The 26,828-nt window shown below is 42.1% G+C and overlaps 2 protein-coding genes across 6 annotated transcripts in view; both read right to left on the bottom strand.

The window, feature by feature from the left end:
- The window catches only part of LOC148825446 (scavenger receptor cysteine-rich type 1 protein M130-like), a 305,154-nt gene that overhangs the window by 140,583 nt on the left and 137,743 nt on the right, over positions 1-26,828 (bottom strand). The gene's annotated exons all lie outside the window — the stretch shown is intronic.
- LOC148825457 (butyrophilin subfamily 1 member A1-like) lies at positions 896-24,932 on the bottom strand. Of its 5 annotated transcripts, none has more exons than XM_088926210.1 (9): positions 24,242-24,932; positions 22,241-22,336; positions 21,862-22,095; positions 21,576-21,735; positions 21,074-21,133; positions 19,728-19,760; positions 18,653-18,679; positions 17,951-17,977; positions 896-1,682 (listed from the first exon to the last, which is right to left on the bottom strand). In XM_088926210.1, the coding sequence occupies exons 1-9, from the start codon at positions 24,830-24,832 to the stop codon at positions 1,135-1,137; spliced, it is 1,776 nt and encodes a 591-aa protein (XP_088782336.1). In that variant the 5' UTR covers positions 24,833-24,932; the 3' UTR covers positions 896-1,134. The 5 variants fall into 5 exon arrangements, with proteins under 5 accessions (XP_088782336.1, XP_088782335.1, XP_088782337.1 ...); XM_088926209.1 differs by lacking the exon at positions 896-1,682 and adding an exon at positions 14,413-15,248; XM_088926211.1 differs by lacking the exons at positions 896-1,682; positions 18,653-18,679 and adding an exon at positions 14,413-15,248.

Raw genomic sequence — 26,828 nt, 5'->3', positions numbered from 1 at the left:
ACTGAATTAAAGGTTCGGAAATATATGTTTCTTGTCTTCTTACGCAGCTCGACAATAACAAAGCAGATTTACACTCACCTGTTTTTATACAAACGGGATGTTTACGGTGTTAATTACAGTCCAGATTCAGAGCGAATTTTTACAAACCTATATTTTACAAAGAAGATTGACACAGCTTTGCGTTGTGAATCTCTCTCTATTGGTTTTATTGAATGTGGCACTATTAGACAGGCAATGTACTGGGATAGGGGGATGCTGTTCATGAGCCAATAGCATTTAAACACCCACACTGCTGCAACTAAGTGTGTTGGGTAGCGCACACACAAATCTTCATTTACAGAGCTCCTGTAGCCTTTTTTCAGTGTCAGCCAGTACTCAGGGAAGAGACATTTACAACCCATTCGACAAGGGTTAAACACACACAAGGGCAGTAAAATGTATGACATTACATGGACAGATCTGAATGAAATTTCAGGCTATCGAAAAAAGTAAATAATTAAATAGCCCAGGACAGAAGACAAGACTGACAAGAAGCCCAAGTTTCTGTCCGTGAAGAAACAAACTTGCCACTGCCACCAAACAGATGTAAAATCTTGGGTTCAGTTTAGTGTTTTGAGCTTTCATATGAAGGTAAACCGAGCTTTCACTGGGCGATTATATCAATTTATTAGGAACTAAACATCTTACAAACTACAACTCCCATAAACACTCTGAGCCACTTTCTGATGGCATCACAGTGCCTATTCCGCCTGGCTGATGACGTCAGCGGGTCCCTCCCAGTTCAGGCAGCTTTACAGTCGCTGGCGCGTGCAGGAGAGACTCACACGGGATTTCATTTTTAATTCATTTCAGTTTATTTTCTCAAATTTTGAAAAAAAAAAACACGAGAGGGTTTCCAGAGATATTTACAAGTCAGGAGTACAGCAGGCTGGTAGCGAGGAATATCTCCCTCTCTCGTAAATGTTATTTTCCTGTTAAAATCTTTTACTGTAATATAACATGTTTAAACATGACACAACATCGACATCATCTTAAATTACAATTAGATTTTTGACATCATCTCACTACCCGCCGTTAAACCCGTCTCCCAGTATGAGCAGTGGGACAGAGAGCTGGGAGAGAGTCAGCCTGTGCTCATGAATCAGTTATGGGTTTAATCTCCACACTGACAGCAAGCAGCAGCTCAAGGTCTTTATTACGATCCACAGTCCTGAAGACAGGATAGATCTTCTCTCCCTGAGTGAAGACCATGTCAGTGAAAGTGTAGAGATGAGCTCTGGACTCCACTGTGTAAAAGGAGACCTTCCTCTCCTCAATATCCACACACACCCCCAGCTTTCGGGGCTGCAGACTGTGGGGAAGATGGGTCACAGGGTCAGTGAGAGCAGATAAAACACAGAGGTAAGAGCTCAGACACCAGTAACCCTGCTGGGGAGAGAAGCTGAACCCCCCTTGCCTCTCTGCAGACTCTCTGGTCACTCCTATTGTCCACCAGTCATTCACCTCCACCTCCCAGTAGTGTCTCCCTGAGGTGAAGGCCTCCCTGCTCACGACACAGGACCAGTGATCAAATCTGTGAGGATTGTCAGAGAGACTCTTCCCCTGTCCCTTTCTCACTCTCTTCCCATCCTCAGACAGGCTGAGAACACAGTGAGCTGTATCAGGGTCCAGAGTCACAGCAGCTGGGGAATAAAACAGCAAACATCACAACAGGCTCCTGCCGATTACATTCCAACTCAACTCCATAAGACTGTGAAATGTCTTTGTCCCCCAAACACACCGAGAGAGAAAAACAAGTCAATTACTAATTACTTCTCTTCCCTTCCAGAGAAATGACAAAAAGACTCCACTCCACCACTGCAGCAGCCATGAGCTGTAAACTCAAAGTAATGTTTACAAGACATGGAGTATCTGAGAAAGTAATATCAGACAACAGACCAAAGAACAGCTCACAAGAGTTTTGTGACAGCATGGGATTTTGTGCACACTACAACAAGCTCCCACTACGCTGAAAGCAATGTATTTGCTGAAAAAAACAGTACAGACAGCAAGGTCAATACTTGAGGAAGAAGCTGAGAGGAGGGACCATATCTGAGTCTACTGAAGCACAGGAATGAACCAGTTGATGGCTTCAAGTCACCTACATAACTCCTCATGAGCCGAAGACTGCGCTCAATCCTTCCTACCACAGGTAAGCACCTACAGACACAACTTGTCCATCCTGAATGAGTACGCACCAAGAGAGAACGAAGCCAAGTGAAGCAAAGGCTTTACTGCAAGCGGAATGCAAGACCCCTACCTGCACTGGATCAAGGCACTACCATTCGTTTCCAACAGGAAACCGGACAGTGGAACCCTGCCACAGTCATCCAGCCTATGGGAGATGAACTGTCTTACCTCATACACACCAGTGAAGGACAAAGCTATCACCGCAACTGCCGTCACCTCCTGAGAGCAAAAGAGGATCAATCTACATCTGAGCAACAGCACCAGCCAGACGATGAGCCCACCACTGATCAGGAACCACATCGGAGCAGAGACGAGCTGGAAAAGAACCCTGCCAAAGCAGACACCCAAACACTTACTTACCTCCCTACCAGGTCTGGTCACAGAGTCAACCTGAACGTCATTCCTGACATACTGTATGAAATGTAAGAGGTGGAGGTGGATTGCTGCCCTCAATGAACACGTGTACAGTACACATCCATCAATTTTCCAAACCGCACCCAGGGTCACAGGGGAAGCTGGAGCCTCTCTAGGTATGCAATGGTATGCAATGGGTGCAAGGCATGGGATGGAGGGTTTGGCACCCGACATGAGACATAACCCCGCTGCCCTGAGATGATGAGCCTCATGCTCTACCATGCTCTACCAGCAGAGCTAGCCACAAACGTACGCGTTTTCTTTAAAAATATTGTGCTCAATGTTAACAGAAATGTACATGCATTCATTAAAATTGTTGTGCTGAATGTAAATAGTGAGACAAATATGCCAGAACATTGTTCTTGCCATGATGTACGATGCTCATAATGTACAAAATGTGTTGACTGTAACATGAGAATGTAAATATGTGGAACAATTTGAAATACTTATAGAAATATTTAAATACAAAATAAAGCTTTTGAAATATGAAGCATTTGAAATCTTTTATGTTCTTAATAGATAACATTGTTCATATGTTGAAAGAGTACATTACAAGATGCTCACATTCCAGTTAATGTTGATTTAGTAATATTGTTTGCATTTTCTTATTTACAAAAAAAGGGAGAATGTAATACTTGCCATGAATGCCAATCTACATGTGTAGCTACATTACCCATAAGACCCTGAAGTGTGTGACGTCAGTTGAGCTAAGATGGCAGTTAAGTAAAAGCATATCCATTCTCCAGGTCTCTTTATTGAACTATAAAAGTACAAGAACAGTACACAATAGAACATTACATGATGTTTGCTGTTTTATTCCCCAGCTGCTGTGACTCTGGACCCTGATACAGCTCACTGTGAGCTCATCCTGTCTGAGGATAGGAAGAGAGTGAGATGGGGAGAGAAGAAGAGTCTCTCTGACAATCCTCACAGATTTGATGCCAGGCGTTGTGTCGTGAGCAAGGAGGCCTTCACCTCAGGGAGACACTACTGGGAGGTGGAGGTGAATGACTGGTGGAGAATAGGAGTGACCAGAGAGTCTGCAGAGAGGAAAGGAGAGTTCAGATTGTCTCCACAGGACGGTTACTGGTGGCTGAACTCTTACCTCTCTGGCTTCTTTGATGAATTCTCCGCTGTCACTGACCCAGTGACTCATCTACCCCTTAGTCTACAGCCCAGAAAGCTGGGGATGTGTGTGGATATTGAGGAGAAGAAGGTCTCCTTTTACATAGTGGAGTGCAGAGCTCATATCTACACTTTCACTGACATGGTCTTCACTCAAGGGGAGAAGATCTATCCTGTCTTCTGTACTGGGGATCGTAATAAAGACCTTGTGTTGCTGCCTGCTGTTAGTGTGGAGATTAAACCCATCACCTACTCATGAACACAGGCTGACTCTCTCCCAGCTCTCTGTTCCACCGGTAATACTGTGTTTAATTGGTGTTAGCATATTATGTATTTTGTATTTTATGCTCTTATTGGGTTTATTTTTCCTGTGGTGGTTTGTTTAGTGTGAGAGCAATTTTATTTCATCTCTGACCCAGGGGGAAGTGTGGTGTGGTTATTTTTTTTTCTACTCTTTTCTTCATTTTAGTTCCCAATAAAGTGTGATAATCAGCCAGTGAAAGCTTTGTTTTCCTTCATATGAAAGCCCAAAACCCTAAACCGAACCCAGAATTTTACATCTGTTTGGTGGCAGAGTGGGATTTTTTCTTCACAGACAGAAACCTGGGCTCCACATCAGTCTTGTCTTCCATCCTACCATTTGGACATTTCATGTGGACGATTCTCTGTCCACAGAGGGACTGTGTCATGAGAGGTAGTTTTAACACACTCCCCTGTGCGCTGGTTAGTGTGGTAATTGTGAGACACTCCCTAGAGCAAGCGGGTTAGAAGATGGCTGAGCTGCTTAATAACTGCTCAAGTAAAAAGTAAAGGTAAATGCATTCCTGGTGTTGTGTTTGTCTCACCCTCTGCAGCCAGAGGGCACTCCTTCTCTGTCCTGTCTCTCATTTCCTGTTCTTTGCTGTCCTTCTGGTGTTTCTCACTCTCTGGGGCTATATATTTCTGGGTCTTTCATTTTGTCTGAAACCTGCCTAGCACCAGGTCGCCCCACGTCCGCTACCTGAGGGCATAGGTTTCTATACAGAATTTCCTGAACAGCCGAGTCCGGGCTAACCCGTCTTGCCGCTACGCACAGGGTCTTTTCACTCTCCTGTCATTCCACAGTTCGTCCTTTCCGACATCCGTGACAGAATGCTGAGCCATTTTCGACCCCGCGAGCGCCGACTTTTGTTTTTTCCGCAGCTTTTTTCTTTTTCTCTAGGCTTTTTTTCAGTTCTTCTATTCTAATCGCGGGATGCTACTCCTGACTTCCGTGCCTGTGAGCTGGTCATTCTGTGTTATGCCTTCCTGACATACACTCCTGATTACCTGGCTTTCCTCGGGTTGTCTCTCCCGGCATCCCTGATTGAATGTTGAGCTGGCTCTCCCGTCCTTATTGCTGGATATCACTCCGGTCTTCCGTGTCTGTGAGCAGGTCCTGTACCTGGCTTTCCACAGGTAGATCACTCCGATATCAGTGATAGGATGCTGAGCTTTTTTCCTCTCCCTTTCTAATTGCTGGATATCACTCCGGTCATCCGTGTCTGTGAGCGGATCCTGTGCCTGGCTTTCCTCGGGTTGTCCACTCCGAGATCAGCGTTAGTTTGGTGAGTTTTTGCAGTTCCTCCATTCTTTTCGCTGGATATCTCTCCGGACAACTGTGCCTGTGAGTGGACTACGGTCTGGCTTTCCTCGGGTTGTCCACTCCAATATCACTGTTAGAATGTGAACGTGCCTATTGCCCAGTCTGCGGTATTTTTTCCCCGTTTTTTTTTGTTTTTTATTCTTGTTTTTGCCTGATGTTTTGATTTTTCACTTCCTGGTTTCCCTTCCTATTTGGTCCCCCCTGCTCCCTGTGTCTTGTTTTTTGTTGTTTGTCACCCTGGTATCCCAGGTTTATGTTTGTTGTGGTTTGTGCTTGTGTACTTGTCTTTTTTGTTTTTAGTCTCCGGAGCTCTACTCGACCCCCCCTTCCTCTACCCAATAAAGGTTTATACCCTGGAGGAGGGGGCAGCTTTCAGCAGTGGACTCCCGGAGGTTTCCTTTCGGTTAAATGAGGTTTTTCCTCCCCCCAGTGCTGTGCAGCTCATTTATTTGTTTTGGCATCAGGACCCGCCCATGAAGGGGGGGAGGGGGTACTGTCACGCCTTCTGCAGCCAGAGGGCGCTCCTTCTCTGTCCTGTCCCTCATTTCTTGTTCTTTGCTGTCCTTCTGGTGTTTCTCTCTCTCTGGGGCTATATATTTCTGGGTCTTTCATTTTGCCTTCGCTCAGCATTGACGTTCGGATGTCCTGAAACCCGCCTAGCACCAGGTCGCCCCAAGTCCTCTACCTGAGGGCATAGATTTCTATACGGTGTAGCGGCAATGCTTGTTAATAAGACAGAATTAAGTGTTGCCGTGCTTTCCTAAATGAGGCCCCATCTCTCTCTTCATCTCTGTGGTGCAGCCACAGAGAAGCTATTCATGCAGGCTGATTTAAGATGTTTTCTTTTGATAAGGGACAGCTCCCAAGTGGGGATGCATTTAGCTAAGCCTGGCTATCATGATCAATGGTCATCCATTGGCGCCTATCTGTCTAGGGAGTGCCAGATGGACATCTGGACTGCATTCCTAGGTGTCAGGAGTAAGTGACCCATATCTCACCTTGATCAACCAATCAGGAACTGGTAGGGCTGAGTAACCCACATGGGACTCTGATGCCCATGAAACTTTCAGACAATGAACGAGCTGAAGTTCCTCCAGGTAAAAACAGGCAACACAGAGAGCCTGGAATAGACTATTGGAGAGACTATTCTAAAGGGAATTCAAAGGAAAATTCCAGGGGTGCGAGACAATTCCAGGGCAGGACGGCCCAGGAGCAGAAAGGATCCCAAGGGCAGGACATTCTCGCAGCGCACCTCCTTACCATCCTGAGACTCAGCCCGGACAACCACGTAACGGCCAGTGTATCCGAGTGCCAGAACTTTGCTTTGTTCTGAAAGTCGAGAGTGGAGTTTGCCACGAGTAACCAAAGGATCCACCCGAGGTTAGCATCAGCAGCAAGCCTCGTGAACAGGTCGGAACTGTGGACAACTGAATCACTATTCAGAACTAGCGCTTCATCAGGAACGAACCGGTCTTCTTCCTGACCTGCTGGGACCCACAGTTATCTTTTCTCCTGTGCACAAACTGTGCTAGTTAAATCCAACACTAACTAGCCGGCCAGTGAGCATCAGCAGCGCACCGTCGCAAGCTGCACAGCACAGCCTGCCACCTAGCCAGAAAGCACGGATTGGACAGCAACAGCCTGCAACTGTTTCTTTGAGTCCGCAGGAGATCTGAATCCCCAGAGATTGGATGAGTATTCAACTTCACTGCATTACAGCTCGAGAATTCAATTGTTATCCAAACCAGTTGATATCAATTTAATTCCTAAGAGTTATGTACTTGTTTTGAGTATCTAGTGTAGAAGTTGTAACCAAGTTCACTTACGAAACGGTCTAAATGAATGATATACCGAACGTATGTTCTCTTGATATATGTAACTCTTTGTAACTGATTGAATATATATCTTTTGTATTCTGATAACCCTCTCAATAAGATCTGTTAGATTTACATGCATATTCTATGTATTAATAAATGTATCCTCGTGTATTAGTACCTGTGTGTGTGTGTTGTTTGAGTTATATCGCATGGTTGGATTCTAAAGCCATCAAAAGAATCAATTTTGTGATTTACTGCTGCAAATAATAATTGTCCCAGTAAATGCCCAAACTCTACAGAACTGGTGGCTCGTGAGAGCACACTACACTTGTATATTTTTAATTTGTGATTCATAGTTTTTATTGCAGTAAAAGCATCACATGGAACGTGAGACTGGGCTCTTGTGGTGCTGCAGCCCTGGACCACTAGGTGTCGCTGTGCCCAAACCCTGTCTTTTTACAGCCATTCCTCTTCGCACTTTAGTCATAGAAGTTACATTTACAATCATGTTATATTTTTATGTTTTTTGAGAGACTTCAGAAGGCTTCAACTGATGCATAAAAATGTAGCATCATGTGTTCTCACGTTATGAACTCACTTACACCTGGGATCTGCTTTATTCAAACTAAGGTTTCTAAATATGCAGCCAGGTACTGGATATTGTTTAAATAAAAGCTGCGACACTTTTCACAAATCGCGATCTCTTAAACGCGTGTGATTTGAAGGCTCTTTGTAATTTTCGCAAAGTTATTGACATCTGAAAAATCGTGGTCTCAAAAACAGTCATTTTAATAAGCGAAGGTTATGAAAACCAGAGAAAACAAATGACTCTGAACTACAGTATAGCAGGGTTTCCTGTCTCCTTTTTCAGTTGGACGATAACATACCAGATTCACACTCACCTTTTTTCTATACATACATTGTCATTGATCTCTGCAGTACTAAACAAATCATACTGAATTAAAGGTTCGGAAATATATGTTTCTTGTCTTCTTACACAGCTCGACAATAACAAAGCAGATTTACAGATGCAGCCATTCAAAATGGGTGAGTTATTTTGCGGCATACCCCGGTGGGCGTGTCGCGGTATCACGCGGTGTCACGCAGTGTCACGTGGTTAATCGCGCGTCATTTGACGCTCTGCCGGAAACTATCCGGCGTCACCTTGTAAAACCGCCAGGGGGAGCTTAACCTCTCATGTACAGCATTTGAGCCTTTAATTTTGAACAGTGTATTACAGCATGTTAATCTTCAGTTATTAAAATGTTGGTATATTTTATAAAAGCAAGATTGCTCAGTTGGACAAAAGTACACAACCTACCTTTATCAGAAATATTTATGCATCAAAGCCTTTACCGAAGATATTACTAATAGTATTAATAATGGATGACTTTGGACAAGCTGTATACTCAAAGTATAATTTCTTTAGCACATTTGTACAAGCACTTGGAATCTGTCCAAGCCATACTTTGTCAGGCATTTTGTTTTACTTCAACGGGCATAAAAACTTCCTTGCTTTTAACAGGGCGTTTCATAATTTCTAACTACGAAAATGATTTAAAATGCGACACCTATCATTCAACTAGAGCTTAAAATATCACAAGGAAAAATACACACCGGTATTCCATTTCTCCCTAAACATTGTAAGCTTCGAAGTCTTTAACTAACGTGATACCGGAGTCAACAAGCATACTTTTAGAATTTGATTAAAAGGGAATATAATATGGAATCGCGTATCTCAAGAATTTAATAACGGTATGATTATATCCGTGTACTGCGGCAGGGCTGTGTAGGGCTGTTTCGCCTGCTTGCTCATGCGAGCTGTCTTGTAGCCTACTGGTCTAGGTGCGTGACTACCAACGGGCAGGTTGTGTGTTCAAATCCAGCTGGTGCTGGACCTTCCAGTTTTATTTATTTATTTTTTAATAGCGTAACATAAACATATTACCGTATGCAAACTGTACTGTATACAATATGTATATGTATATTTAATGTCTTAACTGTGCCCGTTTAAGTATTGAATATTCATATCTAATTTTACCACTGAAGGGAAATCTTAACATAAACATACAGTATATGGCTGGTCTCGGTACTTTAAAGAAAACATACACACCAGTATTCCATTTCTCCCTAAACATTGTAAGCTTCGAAGTCTTTAACTAACGTGATACCGGAGTCAACAAGCATACTTTTAGAATTTGATTAAAAGGGAATATAATATGGAATCGCGTATCTCAAGAAATTAATAACGATATAATTATATTCATGTTGCAAAAGAACTGCAACGGACATAAAAACTCCCTTGCTTTTAACAGAGCGTTCCATAATTTCTAACTACGAAAATGCCAGGTGAAAGGATTTGTAAACATATTTTGTTAAAGCAAGTCAGTTTTTTCTGCAACACATAAAATACATTTTTCCAAGAAAGTTTAGCCTTTGTCACTAATGAAACCACTAAATAAAGACATAAATATAGAAATCTTAAGATTTGTTTTATTTAATGTTGGTAGCTGGATGAACTGTCAGAGTGTATATTTTGTTCGCAAAGTTGCTGCAAGATGTTAACAGTGAAAAAGGTATTTAGAAATGAGTTATTTCAAGATGAAAAAGAAAACATATACGAAACATGGTTTCATTACGACCAGAATCGGTCTTGAGATATTTTTAACTTGATTTACAGTATTTGAGAGGTATGTCTTAACACCGATACTACAGTGCTTAAGTACTGCTCACGTATATGTTTCTAGGTTTATATTATGCATTTCATACGGTCAAATTACTTTTGAGCAACTAATAAGAAGCGCGAAACGGTATGCATTTTACTTTCGTTTTGTGCTGGGACCCGTGGATTGATTAGAGATATCAAGTACATACAAGTCATTTTTTAAATGGTGTAGTTCGTCTTGAAAAAATGTTACGAGTACATCATCTATCAACAATCACACAGGTTCTGTTTCCATATTGCGGATTTTGGTTAGGTATTATCAAATCCAGTGGCGCTGTTAGTTTACTGAGTCCCATGTCACATGGTCTGTGATTGAAGCCTGTAAAACCAGTTTAATTCGTCACAGCCAGCACTCTTCAGGTGTGAGGGTCTTCTGCTCAGAATGAAATGCTAAAATGTTTGTGTATATTCTAATGGTAGTGGGGGCAGGGTGTGTGGGAACAGGTTTGGTTGAAATTGCATTAGAGATCTATGTTCTTCACACCTGAAACATTTTCTCTGAAAGCATTTTCTTCGCAGTTTAACCGATCTTGTTACAGCATGTTACAGTTTACTTTTATTAACCATATTAATTTTAAGTGCTTAATGTAAAATCTTGTAAAAATATATTTTCATTGTTCAAATATACATTAAGTCTGACTATCATATAATAAGTTAAATACAAAACTAAAGAAAAAATAGGGTTAAATATAATTCAAAATATTTTGCTAACAATGTTAACTGTTTATGAATAATAAAATGTATTAACTAAGGAGTAGGATGGCACAGTTGTTAGTATGTTTTTTGTTTTGTTTCTTTTTCATAAATACAACAGTAGTACCTGATGTCTCAGTGGCTTTCAAAATTAAATTATGCAATAAATAACCACATGTAAGACTCTGATGCTTAAAATGTTTAGGGAGAAAGTGGAATACTGGTGTGTATTTTTTCTTTAAACTACCAATACCAGCCATATACAGTCTGTAACGTAGGGATTTCTATATGTCTTTATTTAGTGGTTACATTAGTGACAAAGGCTAAACTTTTAGCTTCAGTAACGTGTACATATCTCCCCTTTTTATAAAACGACATGGTTGAAAACTGTTCCAGAGCCACTGTTGTTTCATCAGTGAAAAGTACATCATGAAATGCCTCTCCCTGTTCAATCCACTGGAAAAAAGAAAAGGAGCATAAAGCTTCTGATGGTCATAAACGATATTCATTTAGGAGCAGCATCAGAGGTATGTTTTTAACTGCACTGCATTGGAGAGAATACCATAGTGTGTGTTTTTTTTACTCCCTGGCGGAAACTGGCTTCCAGAAGAATCAGTATGGCTCAGAGATTAAATAAAACTTCACTCGCACCAAACAAATGTATATTTCTAAATATCACAACATGATCGAATTTAAGTCATTTTAATAACAATGAATAGTCACCTATGCGTTACAATATAAACATTTATATTGATTTAAATCGCGTTTAAATCACCTTTATTTAAAACCCATAAATAAAGCTGATACTGTTTAGACTTTCAATTATTTAAAACTGTATTAAAGCAGCACGATACACAATGCAACGTAAATCGCTATCTTTGTCTTCTGTGTAACAATGTTCACCTCTCTGTCCAGCAAATTTACAGGTTAAAAACAATACTGTTAGGCTGGGAAAACGATTTTTTTTTAAGAAATACAAAATGAGATATAATGAAATGTTCCGGCTTAGACATTAACGAAGAGCATAACGAGTACACTGCATACACTGCAAGTACAACCCCCCTCTCTGCAGGAGTGCTGGCTGTGACGAATTGAACCGGTTTCACGGGTATTTTCAAAGTAGGAGGCGAGATTTCCAGCGAAAGACACCCCCCCCCCCCTCAAAAACCCAGTAAGTACAGTACTTACTAGTTAAAGGCTAGGCTCCCGACTACGGCGAAAGGAACCCTTCTTTCATTAGAATACAATGAACATATTTTAGCCCTGAATGAATTAATAGCAAACATGGTTTACATAAAAGACATTTTTCCAAGAAATTTTAGCCTTTGTCACTAATGAAACCACTAAATAAAGACATAAATATAAAAATCCTAAGATTTTTAAAATACATGACTTTGCTAAAATTTATTTGAAAATAAAAACAATTACAACCGCCAGGGGAGAGAGAGAACAGGGGAGGGATGTTGGTTTTGCATAAGGGGCGGGGCTATGGAAATTAGGTCTGTTTGGGAATGTGTAGTTACATGTTCTGGCTGTTTGTGAATTATCGTTGTTGAGTATGGAGTGTTGAGGTATTGATTTTGTGTAATGCTTTATGTTGAAAATTGAGGTGGATTTTGTTTATGATAAACAGGATAAACTGGGATGGGAGGAAGGTTTGGTTTTGCATAAGGGGCGGGATTATGATAATTGGAGGACTTTGCGAGAGTAAAATGGTTTGATATATTTGATTTTGTATTGTGGTTGTTATCTATGTTTTTGGTTGGTATTATGTTTATATGGTTGTTTTTGTTGGTTGGTTGTTATTATGGTTATTAAAAATACGATCTATAGTTGAAATCTGAGCCTAAATAAAAAGAAAAAGCAAGTGATTAGGTTTATGAGCAATCTAATTACTTATTCGTTTAAAACGCTATATAAAATAAAGTTTATTATTAATTTGCTGGACAGAGCGGTGAATATTATTATGCATAAGACAAAGATAACGATCCTGATCAGTTTAGAAATCTGTGTACGCTGTAAGGTTTTTACTTCTTAAACTTTTAAAATACACGTTTTGAATAGAAAGAAATCCTCTTCCTGGTACAGTATGTATAGCAAACCAGCACGTCTTTTTTCTCCAATCAGAGGGGTGTCAGATGGTGTCAGCCAATCACCATTCTGCGTTGGGTAGCAACGGGTGACTGTTCTCAGGCGGAAGATGTAAACAGCTTAAAGTTCGTGTTAAATAATTTTTTTAAATTCAATTAAACGGGCACAGTTAAGACATTAAATATACATATACATACTGTATACAGTACAGTTTGCATACGGTAATATGTTTATGTTACGCGATTAAAAAATAAATAAATAAAACTGGAAGGTCCAGCACCAGCTGGATTCGAACACACAACCTGCGAGTTGGTAGTCACGCACCTAGACCAGTAGGCTACAAGACAGCTCACATGAGCAGGCAGGCGAAACAGCCCTACACAGCCCTGCCGCAGTACACGGATATAATCATACCGTTATTAAATTCTTGAGATACGCGATTCCATATTATATTCCCTTTTAATCAAATTCTAAAAGTATGCTTGTTGACTCCGGTATCACGTTAAAGACTTCGAAGCTTACAATGTTTAGGGAGAAATGGAATACTGGTGTGTATTTTTTTCTTTAAAGTACCAAGACCAGCTATATACTGTATGTTTATGTTCCAAAATTAATATCGTTTATGGCTTTCACACGCGTTACAGTATGCTCCTATTCTTTTTATGCTCAGCTACTAAGATTTCCCTTCAGTGGTAAAATTCAATATCTACAAGGGGCACAGCAAAGACGTTTACTGTAAGTCTTTCTACGACAGACCAACGGACCACGAGTGCCCCTGTCGGTCAACCAATCACGTACTGCGGTGCCACGCGTCATCTTGCGTCATACTGAGCGACGTCACCTGCGGTACGTGTCTGTAACGCGCACTTTAAATGGCTGCATCTGTACACTCACCTGTTTTTATACAAACGGTATGTGTTAATTACAGTCAAGATTCATAGCGAATTTTTACAAACCGATATTTTACACAGAAGATTGACACAGCTTTGCGTTGTGAATCTCTTTCTCTATTGGTTTTATTGAATGTGGCACTATTAGACAGACAGTGCACTGGGATAGGGGGATGCTGTTCATAAACCAATAGCATTAAACACCCACACTGCTGCAACTAAGTGTTTTACACACCGGGGTTTGTGCGGCAATAACCAGGAGAAAGTTCTTGGGTAGCGCACACACAAATCTTCATTTACAGAGCTCCTGTAGCCTTTTTTCAGTGTCAGCCAGTACTCAGGGAAGAGACATTTACAACCCATTCGACAAGGGTTAAACACACACAAGGGCAGTAAAATGTATGACATTACATGGACAGATCTGAATGAAATTTCAGGCTATCGAAAAAAGTAAATAATTAAATAGCCCATAGCCCAGGACAGAAGACAAGACTGACAAGTAGCCCAAGTTTCTGTCCGTGAAGAAAAAAACTTGCCGCTGCCACCAAACAGATGTAAAATCTTGGGTTCAGTTTAGTGTTTTGGGCTTTCATATGAAGGTAAACAGAGCGTTCATTGGGCGATTATATCAATTTATTAGGAACTAAACATCTTACAAACTACAACTCCCATAAACACCCTGAGCCACTTTCTGATGGCATCACAGTGCCTATTCCGCCTGGCTGATGATGTCAGCGGGTCCCTCCCAGTTCAGGCAGCTTTACAGTCACCGGCAAGTGCAGGAGAGACTCACACGGGATTTCATTTTTAATTCATTTCAGTTTATTTTCTCAAAATTTGAAAAAAAAACACTAGAGGGTTTCCAGAGATATTTACAAGTCAGGAGTACAGCAGGCTGGTAGCAAGGAATATCTCCCTCTCTCATATATATTATTTTCCTGTTTAAATCTTTTACTGTAATATAACATGTTTAAACACGACACAACATCGACATCATCTTAAATTACTATTAGATTTTCTCACTACCCGCCGTTAAACCTGTCTCCCAGTATGAGCAGTGGGACCGAGAGCTGGGAGAGAGTCAGCCTGTGTTCATGAGTCAGTGACGGGTTTAATCTCCACACTGATAGCAGGCAGCAGCTCAAGGTCTTTATTACGATCCACAGTCCTGAAGACAGGATAGATCTTCTCCCCCTGAGTGAAGACCATGTCAGTGAAAGTGTAGAGATGAGCTCTGGACTCCACTGTGTAAAAGGAGACCTTCTTCTCCTCAATATCCACACACACCCCCAGCTTTCTGGGCTGCAGACTGCGGGGAAGATGGGTCACAGGGTCAGTGAGAGCAGATAAAACAGAGAGGTAAGAGCTCAGACACCAGTAACCCTGCTGGGGAGAGAAGCTGAACCCCCCTTGCCTCTCTGCAGACTCTCTGGTCACTCCTATTGTCCACCAGTCATTCACCTCCACCTCCCAGTAGTGTCTCCCTGAGGTGAAGGCCTCCCTGCTCACGACACAGGACCAGTGATCAAATCTGTGAGGATTGTCAGAGAGACTCTTCTCCTGTCCCTGTCTCACTCTCTTCCCATCCTCAGACAGGCTGAGAACACAGTGAGTGGTATCAGGGTCCAGAGTCACAGCAGCTGGGGAATAAAACAGCAAACATCACAACAGGCTCCTGCCGATTACATTCCAACTCAACTCCATTATACTGTGAAATGTTTTTATTTAGGAGTGCTGGGTCTTCAAAGGAGAAGTCTAAGATACCTCAATCGTATATATATGGTACTACAAAAAATCGATGGCATTTAAAGAGAAAAGTGAAGCAGCTGGAGGGGACGTGGAAAGAGTACTGGAGATGCGCCTGTCTGTTAAAACGGTTTATTTCAAATCCCAGTTTAGCAGCTTGTTCATCTTCTCTAAGACCATTTTCCTGATGACGCAGAATAAAACAGTGCTGAATTCAAAGACTGTATAATGCCCATTTTTACACAAAAACAATATAATTACAAAACCAAAATCTTGCTAAAATATAAGAAAATCTTCACACTTACTTTGAAAATGTGAAGAAATATCCAAAGTATTCAATTTAAACCAGAAATAACACATCCAGAAACCCAGAGAGAAACAGAGGCGCAGCATTCAAGATGGCATTCAGGTGGGAGGTAAAGTTTAGAGGCTGAGGAGTTTTTTTGAGTTTTTCATGACCTGAATGTTATTTTTTTGCTTTTTTTGACTACAGAAAAATAACTGTCTGTCCGCCGCAGACAGGAGCACCAGGAACCAGCTGTGGCCCCAGGTTGAAGCTGCCAGAAGAGAGGGAAGGAGAGCCTGCTTTGTGGGAGCGAGGGCCTTTGTAGAGGGGAAGGAGATTCGCTCCCAGTGACTGCTCAGTTAATGATTATGTTTGGTTTTATTTGTTATAGCAGTATATACTAATGTTTATTTAGCGTTAGTTTGGAATGTTGTAGTTATGTATTAAGGACTGTTATAGTTCTGGTTCTTGAAAAACTCAATAATTTAGACAATCTTAGAGTTAGTTATCTGATTTTGTGTATGTCTTTTTCATGAATGCCAGAGGTACTCGAAGTGTTTAAAAAGAAAAGCGTTTTTTTTTGTTTTGTAAAAAAGTGAGTGCTGATTTTTATTTTATACAGGAAACGCATCCATGTTGAAACACTATTTAAATTCTATAAATAATTGAGAAATTATAAAGCAAGGAAAACATGATATATGTAAAAAATACAATTTGATCACATAATTTACTTCATTACCTCTGGTGGTTAAATGTTTTTTTCTGTTGTGTTTTTTTTCTCTTGAACCTGTTTCTGATCCTCTGGTTGTAGTTGTATTTGTAAATTCTACCGTTTAATAAAAAAAAACTTTTGTGAAAAAAAAGAAACTGAGGCGCTCATACTGACTTCAGACTGTTCGCGCTCAGCTGTCCGCCTCTCTGATAGGAGACACCAGCTGTCAATCAGTGAGCTCTGACCACTGAGAGACGGGGGGCGGGGCTTATACATGTTCATTGTGAATGGGGGTTTTGATCAATTCAATTCAAGAAGCCTTATTCGCATGACCAATGAGCACTGACTTAATACTCTCCTGATATTTAATACTTAAATACAAACTCTTAATACTTAATAAATACTCTCCTTCTATTGTCTGCTGGTCAGTCCAGTGAAGATCAAAGAGATTCTTCTCAGTTCTTATTTTTTTACTCCTGGAGAATAGAAAGGCTGTAAAAAAGAGCCTATCCAGTATAAATAGTAGACATATATTGGGCATGGCCTGGAACAATAGATATCTACATGTGCTATAATTTGAATAATCATTTTTGAAGAAATGAAATTTGTTTTTTTGGGGTGGCGGATATTTCTTCCTAGAGTGTGTACTGAGTAAGATATATATAAATCTGATGTTTCAGACTTGATGTCCAGATGGTCCCTTGAATTCAGACCCTGAACCAGGCCTGGACTTGCTATACTGTCCAAGATATTGCAAGATGTTCAGGCCACAAACACTCCAGGTGGAAATGACCTTTGAGGAGCTGGGGGTTAAAGAGGTTCAACATCCTGACTGTATCATGATTTTAAACACAACAAGCAACAACATGAGCTGTTTAGCAATAACGTTTATCTGCCTGAAACTGTTTATTATTCCCTCAGCCTGAACGTACTCTGTATAGAAGCCCATCCTGTCTGTACTGTGTTTGTATGAACATCCTAATAACACAGTCAGAGGAAAGAGGGAAACAGAAGAAGAAAAGGTGATTTTATAAATATAAACTCTTATATGTTTCTTCTTGCTGACCCATCAGCTTGGTTGACATGTGAAGAGAAGCAGCCATTTCTCAGACAAGAGAGAGGCCTACAGGCCCCAGAGGAGCCCCTGTACCAGAGTCCCACTGCTGCCTCTCACAAGAGGCTGTGTGTCTGTGAAACTGCAGGGGAAGAATACTGTCATTATACCATCATTTTTTCCACAACCTTTAACAGTGTTTCTCCTTAGGATTTGAATAGCTTGTTATTATGAGACTGGCTCTGCTCCTGAATTCTCCTGATATTCCACAGTTTTTCCAGTCACTGGTTCTGCCACATTCAGTCTGTAGACCCTCATTCAGGAGTGAGCAGAGACCAGAGCACGTGGCCTTCAGGGAAAATGAGTTTTCTATACTGTCAGTCCAGGAGAGACTCATACTGACCATTAGATTGAAACACAGGACGGAGATAGAAATTCCCACCATGAAACTTTGATTGATCTTCCTTCTGGACTCAAGACCTCAATAACCCCAGACACTAGGGCTTAAAACAACACCTCTGTCTTCAAGAAGAGACAGACCTACCTGCAGCACTGCACAACCACTGCCATTCTGAAACACAGAGACACAGACACTGTTAATCACAGTCACACACTGGAACACAGAGACACAGACACTGTTAATCAAAGTCACACACTGGAACACAGAGATACAGACACTGTTAATCACAGACACACACTGGGACACAGAGATACAGACACTGTTAATCACAGTCACAAACTGGCCTCCATATTGAGACAAAGATGTCACTACAGTTTTCATTATGAATCTCATAGTACCAAAAATAAGGGGTCAGAGGTAATGAAATTCACTAGAGACCAGTAATGCTCTCTTGAACTGGTTTCTTTCAAGAGACTAACAGTTAAAATTACAAGAGAACTTCAGACATACAGTATCAGTATTAAAAATCAGGAGCTCAGCTTCATTCACACTGAATCCAGTGTGAAACATCCTTTTTATTGACCATGTTCTAAGAATTGAAAGAAAAACATTAGTAATATAGAAGTTTTTAAGAATGGACTACTGTGATGTGTTATTTTAATGATACACTGTTAGTGTTGTCCAGGTCTTTCCTGATCCAACAGAATTGCCCTTTTGGGAGCTCCCTGGCCCCAGTTCCCCAGTTTAAATACCCCTCTGTCCTCCACACACACTCTTCTTCAGCACACTGGCAGGGTGAGAGCTGGACCCCAGCAGGAGCTTTGATTTTACACACAGTGGACTTACGCAGGTCAGGGATGGGGCTGCCTTCACCTGTACAGAAGAAAGGAGAGGGTCAGTACTGAGCTGTAGTGTCCTGGTGGACACTGTGTCCAGCACAGACAATACTGGGGTTATACCTCAGACAGGTGAACAGGGCAAAAGTCATGTGAAGATATAGTTTATAGTGTGACAGTGCATGGGTTATCAGGCTGTACTGTTCGCTGGATTTATGTCTAGTATCTCTGATGGAGATCAAGCACCAGTGTGAAAACAGCTCACAACCAGCAGCCCACTGAGACCCAGCAGTGTCAGCCTGGCCAGTACCTGGAGGGGAGACTCCTGGGAATACTGAGGCTGCTGATGGAAGAGGTGTTAATGGGGCCAGTAGGGGGCACTCACCCTGCATGCCCCAGTACAGTGATTGAGACACATGATATTATTGTTATTATGCAAGATCACGAGGTCAGCAGTGAAATAGTGTTCTTACCATCAGTTGTGTTATTATTGTAAGAACAGATTTTGTATTATCTGTTTGTTAAAATGGTTCATTGTGTAGGACTCATGATTTGTACCCATGACATGTAGTCTCCTACAGACTGTGAGCTTTTCATAGTAAAAAGGTTTTGATTTAGGTTGGGTGATTTTATAGCTTAATCAGTCCAGCACAGACATGACTCCACTAGTTGAATGACATGATCACTGTGAAACGAGATGAGGTTTTCCACAGGAATATGACGTGAACCTGCAGTGAAACTCAGTTTACACTGATTCGCATTCTCCTTACTCTTTTATTGGTGCATTTCTCACCAGGAATCAATACTCATTAATATTAGCGCTCAATAGCAGTACTGTGTCTGTAACTTCAACAGGAAACAGACCTATCTGCAGCACTGCACAGCTACTGCCATTCTGAAACATTGAGACACAGACACTGTTAATCACAGACACACACTGGAACACAGAGATATAGACACTGTTAATCACAGACACACACTGGAACACAGAGACACAGACACTGTTAATCACAGTTGCTCACTGGTAATAACACGTCAGTAAAGTCAGTACTGTCAGTCAGCAGAGTTTCACACAGTGTACATACGTGATTTAGGGATAGGAGCTCGCTTCACAGGATCTGCAGAGAGAGAGAGAGAGAGTAGATCTTTATTGTACTAAAGACTGTTATTGCTTCATACCTGTTATTATACCAGAGTTTATACTACAGTCTGCAGTCAGTTCATTTCAGGATCCCCAGTCTCCACTGCAGTGTGGATCAGAGTCAGTGAGGGTGAGCAGCAGTGGCTGTAAGACTGGAGTCTCACTCAATAAGACTGAGCAGCACAAGGCAATAAGACACACAGACACATCACGTGACACCCTGGAGTCCGGTGCTTGAGCCATTGAGAAAGATAAGAAACACAGTCTGTCCACAGCAGTGAGCAGTGATTTCATAAAGAACCAGCAGTGATACTGAGAACTGATCAATGCTCAGTCATATGCTTCTCATTATTGTGTGATCTCTCACAGCATGAGTGACCTGTCCCAACAGTGACCAGTAGCATTGTCTGAGTGACCTGTTCCCACAGTAACCAGTATCACTGACTGAGTGACCTGTACCCACAGTGACCAGTATCACTAACTAAGATACAGAGATGTCCTGCTCACTGGTCACACTGCCTGATCTCTGGACATCAGCTAGACAGTGAGAGGTGTCAATGATCCTGTCCAAGCTACTAGCCAGCAGACTGAGGACCATCTTGCCCCACATCATCAATAGCAACCAGACGTGTGGGGTGGAACAGCGATCCGTCAGCTGGAACCTCCATGTAGGCATGTAGGATGAAGCTATTTAACTAGGTAGCCTGGTGGGGTTTCTCCATGGTAAAAGTGCACTGGACAGGACAGAGAGCTCTGTACAGGGGCTGAAGAAAACCCAGAAAACCTGTTCCTTAGTGCTCCTGTTGAGAAATGGACAATCACAGTTTCAGAGCCAGGACTGCAGCCAGTGGTAACACCCAGGAGGCTTGGAGGGGCTCTTATTGTGTGAACCAGCCTCACTGACCACTTGCAAAATGGAAAGATTGATAATGAACAATCACTCTCTTAGAGACGATTTAAATTCTGTTGAAGTGTTGTTGTTATAATTGTATTTTTTGTAAGAAGTGTGCTGTACACATTGTTGTAATAAAGTGCATTTTCTTAAAAAATGACCCCCACTGGATTTTCTGTCTCTGTCCATCTGTGTGTTTCTTACACAGTGTGTCTCTGATCAACACAGAGTGACTGTCTGCAAGCTTGACTTTCTGAATTCAGATGTGTATCAGCAAGTATCAGAGTGTGAACCAGTGTGTGTGTTAGAGTGTGTATCAGTTTATGCATCACTGTTTCTGCTGTGTGTTTGAGCTCCAGGTATATTTCAAGGGGGAGCTGTTGCGAAAACAGACTCACAGTGTAAAAGCTCTGCTCTGGACCTGGGTTCTGGAGTCAGCAGACTATAGACTTCAGTAACTGGGGAGACACACAGAGAAATGTCTCATCAGGGCTGCAGTAACAGAGTAACAGAAATAACAGAGCTATTCTGCTTCACTTGGGCTGTAAATCCTATTGTAACAGGACTGTTCTACTGTACTGGGACTGTAGCTCCTATTGTAACAGGACTGATCTACTGGACTGAGACTGTAGCCCCTGTGGTAACAGGACTGTTCTACTATTCAGGGACTGTCGCTCCTATTAAAACATTCCTGTTAAACTACATACAGCACAATATAACAATACAGTTACTGTCATAAAGATTTGTGAGACTAAAACTTTAAAGATATTTCACCTAGAATTTGAATCATTGACTGGTAAGCTGCTCTGATAAATACAATCACTGAACAGAAAATCCATAAACAATATAAGAGAAATTCATGGGCTATCCAGAAAGACATCAGTGTGTTTCACCACTAACCTGTAATGGAAATCTTTATTGATTCCTTCTTGCAGATGTCCTCCAGTCGTTCTTTCAGTCCAGAGACAGCTCTCCTCACTGGCTCAGGAGAGAAATGTGGACGGACAGGGATGCTGGGTGAGTGTCCAGCTCCAGGAGGGACACAGACAGACTGGAAATTCTGCAGCAGGGAAGAGAAAGGGGAGTTTCCAGTCAAACACAACACACATTCCTGGGGAGAAGCCAGGAGCAGCTCTGTGTGAGAGACACCCTTCTGTTCTGCAGAGTCACAGAGCAGTGATGTTACCTGGAGGAAATGGATGTGATCCTCTGTGTGTGAGAACTGGTTCAGCTCAGCATCTCTCCTCTTCAGCTCAGTGATCTCCTTCTCCAGTCGCTCTAGAAGTCCTTCAGCCTGACTCACAGCAGCCCTCTCTTGAGCTCTGATCAGCTCTGTAACCTCAGAGCGTGTTCTCTCAATGGAGCGGATCAGCTCAGTAAAGATCCTGTCAGTGTCCTGTACTGCTGTGTGTGCAGAGCTCTGAGGGAGGAGACACACATTAGATTATTACACAGGAAAACTCTCAAACTACATTTTGCTGTATGTTGTGTTTCCAAAGGGTACTGTCCAGTGTTCAGCTTTGGAAATGTGTGTCAGTGTGTCCACTTCTCTGGTCAATACCCACTCCGAGTGACTCTACAGCCTGTCTCAGCTCCTGAAGCTCCTTCTCTCTCTTCTGGAGTCTCTGCTGGGTTTGTGTCTGTGTCGCCCCCAGCTGATTCTGTGGAGAAACAGAGGCATTTAGGGCATTTCTGCTGTAAGAGAATCACATCACAGAGACGCCCCTTAGAGTCACCCAGGACAATTGACACTCTGTATCCCTGATGTCTTATCCACACGAGCTGTGTTTCCTGGTCCTGTCTGACACACTCCTTTTTCGTGTCTAATCTACACCGGCAGCATGTGCAGTGCAGCAGAGCACGAGTCTCCACCTCCTGCTCGACTTTTACTCCTCGCACCTGGGTCTGCACATCTGTATGTGAAGTGAAAACACAGAAGTTATATCTGAAACACAATCTAGAGACTTCGCTTTTCATTCTTACAGCTCAATACTGTGTCCTGACTGCTCTCTGCTCCTCACAACAAGGGATTTCAGCAGTGCTGATAAGCCCAGTGGCTGCAAGTTTCAGGATGGCCCCGGGGCCAAAATGTATACCGTGTCCCGTGTTGAAGATATAAAGTCCAGCTTTGAATTGTTTCTGCTAAAGGCTATTGAAAGGACAGCCCTAGATGTTTCAAACCTGGAGGGGAGACTTGTGCATAGCAATAGCTGGAGGGAGGTGGACTGAATAGACTCTCAAGCATACGTGGGTCGTGGCGTATACAGATCAAGGAATGAGACCACCACCAGCATATGGCATGCCGAGTCTGGTCAAGCCATATTTCAGGCTAATGTGTCAATCCTTTCATATTCTCTCAAGAGCCATTCGCTTTGACAAGCGGGACGCAAGACCTGCCCGACGTCAACGAGACGAACTCGCTGCACTGGATGTCTGGGACAAGTGCCTGCCACTCATCTACAGTCTCGGCCTGGAAGTCAATGTGGATGAACACCTGGTCCCCCTTAGAGGTCGCTGTTGTCACGACCGCCAGTCATTAGAGATCGACCCACAAACCACAGACCAGTTCCAGCAGCGGACTAATCACAACAAGCGCCAACGCCGCTGCACGTGTTAAACCATCACCACCCGCTGTACCGTTCTGCACTCAGCTCTATTTAAACCCTCTAAGCTGGCTACTCACTGCTCGCTATTGACTTCTCTCCTAGTGAGCTCCTACTTCGCTCCTTTTTTGGAAACCTCTCTTGTACGACTACTTTCAGCTTTTTGAACTTACCTTTGCTCTTGACCATGAACTCGCCTGTCGATTCAGATTGGACACCTGCGTTGTTTCTGCCTCTACTCTCTCTCGTCATCATAGGATTCTACTACTTCATCACTTGAACTTGTTACAGTTGTCCTTCCCAACAATACATGCCGAGTAAACCAGGCAAATATGTCATAAAGATCTGGGCTACCTCCCCAGCAGCTGCCGCCGACAAAGGAACAGACAGCTCTGTGTCCCAAGGGATGTAAAAACCAGCATCGTAAACCACAAAAACACGCCATCATTACCACCCGCTGCACTCATGTGCATGAACACACACACACAAACACACACAAATGGGACTGTTCATTTTATCTGAAAGGCTAGATGAATTTGTGATGTTTGCAAAATAAAGTGGCATTTGAACACAATTTTTTACTCACTGTCTTTTCTTTGTAGATAAAATCATAAGGTCAGTTTTGACTGGAAACATAACAGAAGTAAATATGTGGCAACTTGCAAAATTTGAAATGGTTTCAAAACTAGTATCTTGGCTAAATACATACCAGTCTTTGATAATCACTCGACATGTTCGGAGGAGGAGGAGGAGATAATGAACAACAGACAGAAGAACAGGAGACACTTCAGAGACACAACCAGTGTGGATCACAGCTGAGTACATGAGCAGGACTCAGCAGTGGAGAGATACAGCATTAAAGAAACAGTAAATACAGTCCAGAGATCAGTTAGAGCCCGATATATCCTAAATATCAATTTTACATCTTGTACTAGAAAATAAATACAGACTCAAAGTCCTCACCTGTTTCTCAGTCCTTACTGCTGCAGCTGAGACAGTATCATGGTCTCTGTGTTCATCCATTACACAAGCATAACAAACGCACTTCTGGTCAGTACGGCAATAGAACTCCAGCAGTTTGTGATGAGTGCAGCAGATCTTCTCCTGCGGTTGCCCTGTGGCATCAGCCAGCTTGTGTCTCTTCAATGGAACAGCTTCATAGTGAGGCTGGAGGTGAGTCTGACAGTAAGAGGCCAGACACACCAGACAGGATTTCACAGCTCCCCTCTGTCTCCCAGTGCAGACATCACACAGTACGTCTCCAGGGTCAGCAGGACTGTGAGCAGGAGGAGGACCACTGCACCCTGTCTCCTTCAGTTTCTCCACCACGTCAGCCAGGATGGTGTTTCTGTGAAGATCAGGTCTTGGGGTGAAGGTCTGTCTGCACTGGGGGCAGCTGTAGATCCCAGTCCGATCTTCCTGATCCCAGCAGTTCTTAATACAGCCCATACAGTAACTGTGTCCACAGAGCAGAGCCACTGGATTCTTCAGCAAATCCAGACACACTGAGCAACTGAACTGGTCCTGAGAAACTGAAATATTGCCTTCTGCCATTTTTCTGACAAGTAAAAACTGCACAGAGAGGAGCAGTAGAGACAGAGCTGGAGTGAGGCTGTTTCAAGTGAAACGAAACTGATCTCTGAGTTTCACTTCCTGGATCTGCACAGAACTGCGGGGCTGTGAGTGCTAGGGGGTGTCGTTGTTAGGGGTGTGATTAAGATTATTAGGGGGAGTGGTTTAGAAACAGCTGTGATTTCTTTGGTGGTTGTTGTTTAAAAGAAGGAGGTGGTGTTGAAGGGGAGGTGACTTTTGGTGTCATTTTGGACTCATGCTGACAGAGAGAAGTTTTTTTATGATTTTTTAAGATGTCAGTAGCTGCTCATGTACAGAGATTAATGTGAAGTCAATCCAGTGGTTTGTGTTCCCAATAATTAAAACAATAAAATACTAACTCACTCACACAGCATGAGAAGATCAGACCATGATGGGGACAGACAAGAGGAGGCCAGCTGGCCCATCCAGCTGTTTTAACAAACCCCTGATCTCTGTGTGAGATTGACAACACCCTGTGTGTCTGATTATTATTAAAACGAATTAATCTAACTATCTCATCTCATGTTACTCTAAAATGTTGTGGAACCTGTTTCACACTCCCACCACTGTTTGTGTAAAGTAGTAATCCTGTGCTGTGAAACCCACTTTCTTGTCAACACCTCTGAGATACAGGAAGTCTGTATCTGTATCAGTCTGGATACAGTAAGTCCCTCCTGAATCTCCTGCAGCTGAGATTCACTGGTGTTCAGTGTGACATTTTCAGAGGTTGTCTGGTCACAACCAACTGGAATCTCAAGGCTGGTATTCTGGAGAAAAGCCAGGATTTTGTCCTTAAGTCTTTTACAACAAAAGCATCCAAAAACACAGGCAAGCTCCCTCTTTTAAGAAGAAAAATACAATAAAATGGAATCTTTAATACAAACACCAAACTGCAGGATTACTCACTTTGTCCTTTTTAAGAGTCCAAGACAAGCCATCACAAAAAACAGACTTTCAAATCTCAGACAAAAGACCCCTGACTCCAGATGCAGGCACTCAAAACATGCAGTATTTCTTCCTAATACAGTAAAGGTCGTGTGGTGTGTTGCGGTATGCATTTCGCTGCCCAAAGATGATCAATAAGTGGCACTTGTGCTGCATTAGATGTTAGTGAAACGATTTAGTCATTTAATTTGTATCTCTACTGTGCATGTTTAAATCCACTTCATATGGAATATTAATGTGGAATTTACAACTTAAGGGAAATTTTGGTGGATGAACATAAAAAGTATAACATAATATATTCCTAATGTAATGCAAATTTCAGCAACAAGTAATCAGGAAACAATTTAACTTTACATTTTTATTATAAAAATCAATTTCACACATACAGTACCTTTTTTACTATTGGCTGGTATAGGAAAATCTTTGTTTTCACAGCTCCATTATAACTTATTTGTCGATGTTCTAACGCCTGTGCGTTTACAAGGCATGTCTCAAAAGGACATATTAAATAAGAACACAATCCTTCCTGTTACCATTCCTGTGGTTGGGGCTGTTGTTTCGCCCTTTATAATTCTCGTACAATATTCACAGGCAGGGCTTTATCACTAGAGTTCTACAGAACAAGTGTGCATCGGCCCATGAAAATCATCAGCAGTGATGGTTTTCTATGCGTGGTTTAAGCGAGAGCCCTTAAAAGATGTAAAAAGCTTTCAAAGAAGACAGAATTGAACGACAGTCTAGTAAGAAGGTAGAGAAACAACACATCCCCATCGGCGAATCAACCCGTCTCCTGTGTGACTGGATATAGAAATAGCTGATTCATTCGTGCCAAGTAACTGGAAACTTTAATGTGATATTTTTTCTTTCCATTTCTCTTCATTCCTATGAATTTACTCTGTAGTAAAGGAAACACATAAGTGGCAGACTGCAGGCATTTTTCATTTATGTTGGATTGCTTGTGTGCAGAGAGCTTCAGCATTTCCTAGGTAATCTCCACAGACACACTGCTGTG

This window comes from Atractosteus spatula, chromosome 10 (assembly GCF_055471065.1).
Source record: "Atractosteus spatula isolate fAtrSpa1 chromosome 10, fAtrSpa1.hap1, whole genome shotgun sequence".
NCBI lineage: Eukaryota > Metazoa > Chordata > Actinopteri > Semionotiformes > Lepisosteidae > Atractosteus > Atractosteus spatula.
The sequence above is the reverse complement of the archived record's forward strand: the minus strand, read 5'-3'. Positions and strand labels throughout refer to the sequence as shown.

Coding starts and splice junctions, on each gene's coding strand:
- LOC148825457 (XM_088926210.1), bottom strand. CDS start 24,832: ATGGCAGAAGGCAATATTTCAGTTTCTCAGGACCAGTTCAGTTGCTCA. Junction 22,337..24,241: donor CAGTAAGGACTGAGAAACAG/GTGAGGACTTTG, acceptor GTTTCTCCACAG/AATCAGCTGGGGGCGACACA. Junction 17,978..18,652: donor CAGCCCCATCCCTGACCTGC/GTAAGTCCACTG, acceptor TCTGTGTTTCAG/AATGGCAGTGGTTGTGCAGT.